Source organism: Chrysochloris asiatica, unplaced genomic scaffold (assembly GCF_000296735.1).
Source record: "Chrysochloris asiatica unplaced genomic scaffold, ChrAsi1.0 scaffold00077, whole genome shotgun sequence".
In the NCBI taxonomy this organism is placed as follows: Eukaryota; Metazoa; Chordata; class Mammalia; order Afrosoricida; family Chrysochloridae; genus Chrysochloris; species Chrysochloris asiatica.
The window spans coordinates 2523528-2525298 of NW_006408595.1; the positions used below are offsets into that span (position 1 = coordinate 2523528).

Sequence of the window (1771 nt, forward strand, 5' to 3'; positions counted from 1 at the left end):
ATTAATGAATTACGTTTCTAATGGCCTCTACCTTCACATTTTAGCAAATATATTATATTAGATGTATTCAATGTTTGCATAATCCCTACAAAATATGCTAATATACAATTTATTTCCAGAAACTAATTTCTGAAGAAATTTCTTATCTTCCCAAAAATTACCTTATGTACGCTCTCAGTGCATTCACTGATTTTCAACTTTACAATAAAGTTGTTGTTGTTGTTGTTGTTAGGTGCTATCAAGTCAGCACCGACTCATAGCAACGTTATGCACAGCAGAACAAAACACTGACCGATCGGGGCCAAATAAAGTAGTAGAAATCAAATTTCTCTTTCTTTTGTTTTCTGAGGAAGTAACTGCTTCTATCATTGAGCCACTGTGCATACCTTTCTTGACTTCCCCTCCTTTCCATATGCTCCTCCAAGTATTTAATATAAGGTACATGAATTCTGAGTTGTTTTGTATTAGTGTGATGGCAACAATCAGAAGATTCTTGAATATCATCTTACTTTGAAGTTTAGCCTGGAAGCCACTACCTCTCCTGTTGGTGTAATTATGGGAACATTTTCACAAATAATTCCATGATCCACATCAATCACATTTCCTACAAGATAAAGAATAGTTTAAGTTACAAAAGTGATTAAAAGTTATTGTTAATTACTCAACAACTTATATAATGCAATGTAGTATAACAGATGAATCTATAATAGAGATGATTTTATAGTAATCAATCATAGAAAAATATAAATATAGGTATCTAAAGCAAATGTTAATGTACATTTGACATTTTGACATATCTGTTTAGAAAATCTTTCACAGAAAAATTATTTTATAATAATATAATGTCAACAACATAATGAGAGTAAAGTTAAACTTTACCCAATACACTTCAGCATACTTTAAAAAAACTATATTCCTAAATAAATCTTTCCTGCAAAAAAAGCCTTAATGCTGCAAAAAGGAGAAGTAAAATTTCGAATAATAACAGTTTGAAAAATGTGATAACCAAACTTAGTTTAAAAATGTACAGTAAAGATAGGCAATATGACATTAAATCTAATTTTATTTCTTAGTAAACTTTTAAAAGCAAATAATTCATCTATGATATGTGCAGTGTATAATTAGTAATGCTACAAATTTTATCCTAAATCAAAGTAAAATAAACTGTTTTTTAAAAAATTATTTTGTTGATTGAAAACACACATTTAAATATAGGATAAATAAAAAAACCTTGAATTTAATACCTTTGATTGTCAAGGTGTCACTGAGGGGTAATTCCATGGTGACTTCATTCTTACTATGGTTTTCTGGCTCTTGGATGACAGCAGTTCGCTTATAAATGCCTCTATTTACTTCATCAAAGACCCAAAACATATTATACACTCGAGCAGTATAGCCAGCCAATTCAGTGATCTACAACCAACACAGGGAAATAGACTTATACCCAAGGTAAACGTTAAACAAATCTGTAATCATGTAAGTTTCTTGATTTGACTTTAAAGGTCCTATTTTATTTTATATGAGAAACAGATAGGGCATCGGATACCAAAAACAAGAGATAACAAAAAGCTTCCAAGGGATATATATATCAATCAAATGTCAATGTATAAGTCCACAGATAACCCTGAAGATGCCCCAAAAACAGAAGCAAATGACTATATCAGCACATGCCCAGAAATGAGATAAAGTGACTGAGGCAAATGAGCTGGAAGTAGACCTACACTTCATACTGGAAGATGGGCAGGCTTTGGAAATACCTGAGAAGGAATTC

The 1771-nt window shown here is 31.1% G+C and overlaps 1 protein-coding gene across 2 annotated transcripts in view; it reads right to left on the minus strand.

The window, feature by feature from the left end:
- Positions 1–1771, minus strand: part of ABCD2 (ATP-binding cassette, sub-family D (ALD), member 2) — a 74032-nt gene that overhangs the window by 54301 nt on the left and 17960 nt on the right. For both annotated transcript variants that reach the window (XM_006865297.1, XM_006865298.1), the window contains exons 4-5: positions 1245–1413; positions 510–604 (exon numbers count right to left, since the gene is read on the minus strand). In XM_006865297.1, coding sequence (XP_006865359.1) covers positions 510–604; positions 1245–1413 — 264 coding nt within the window. The remainder of the gene's footprint in view (positions 1–509; positions 605–1244; positions 1414–1771) is intronic.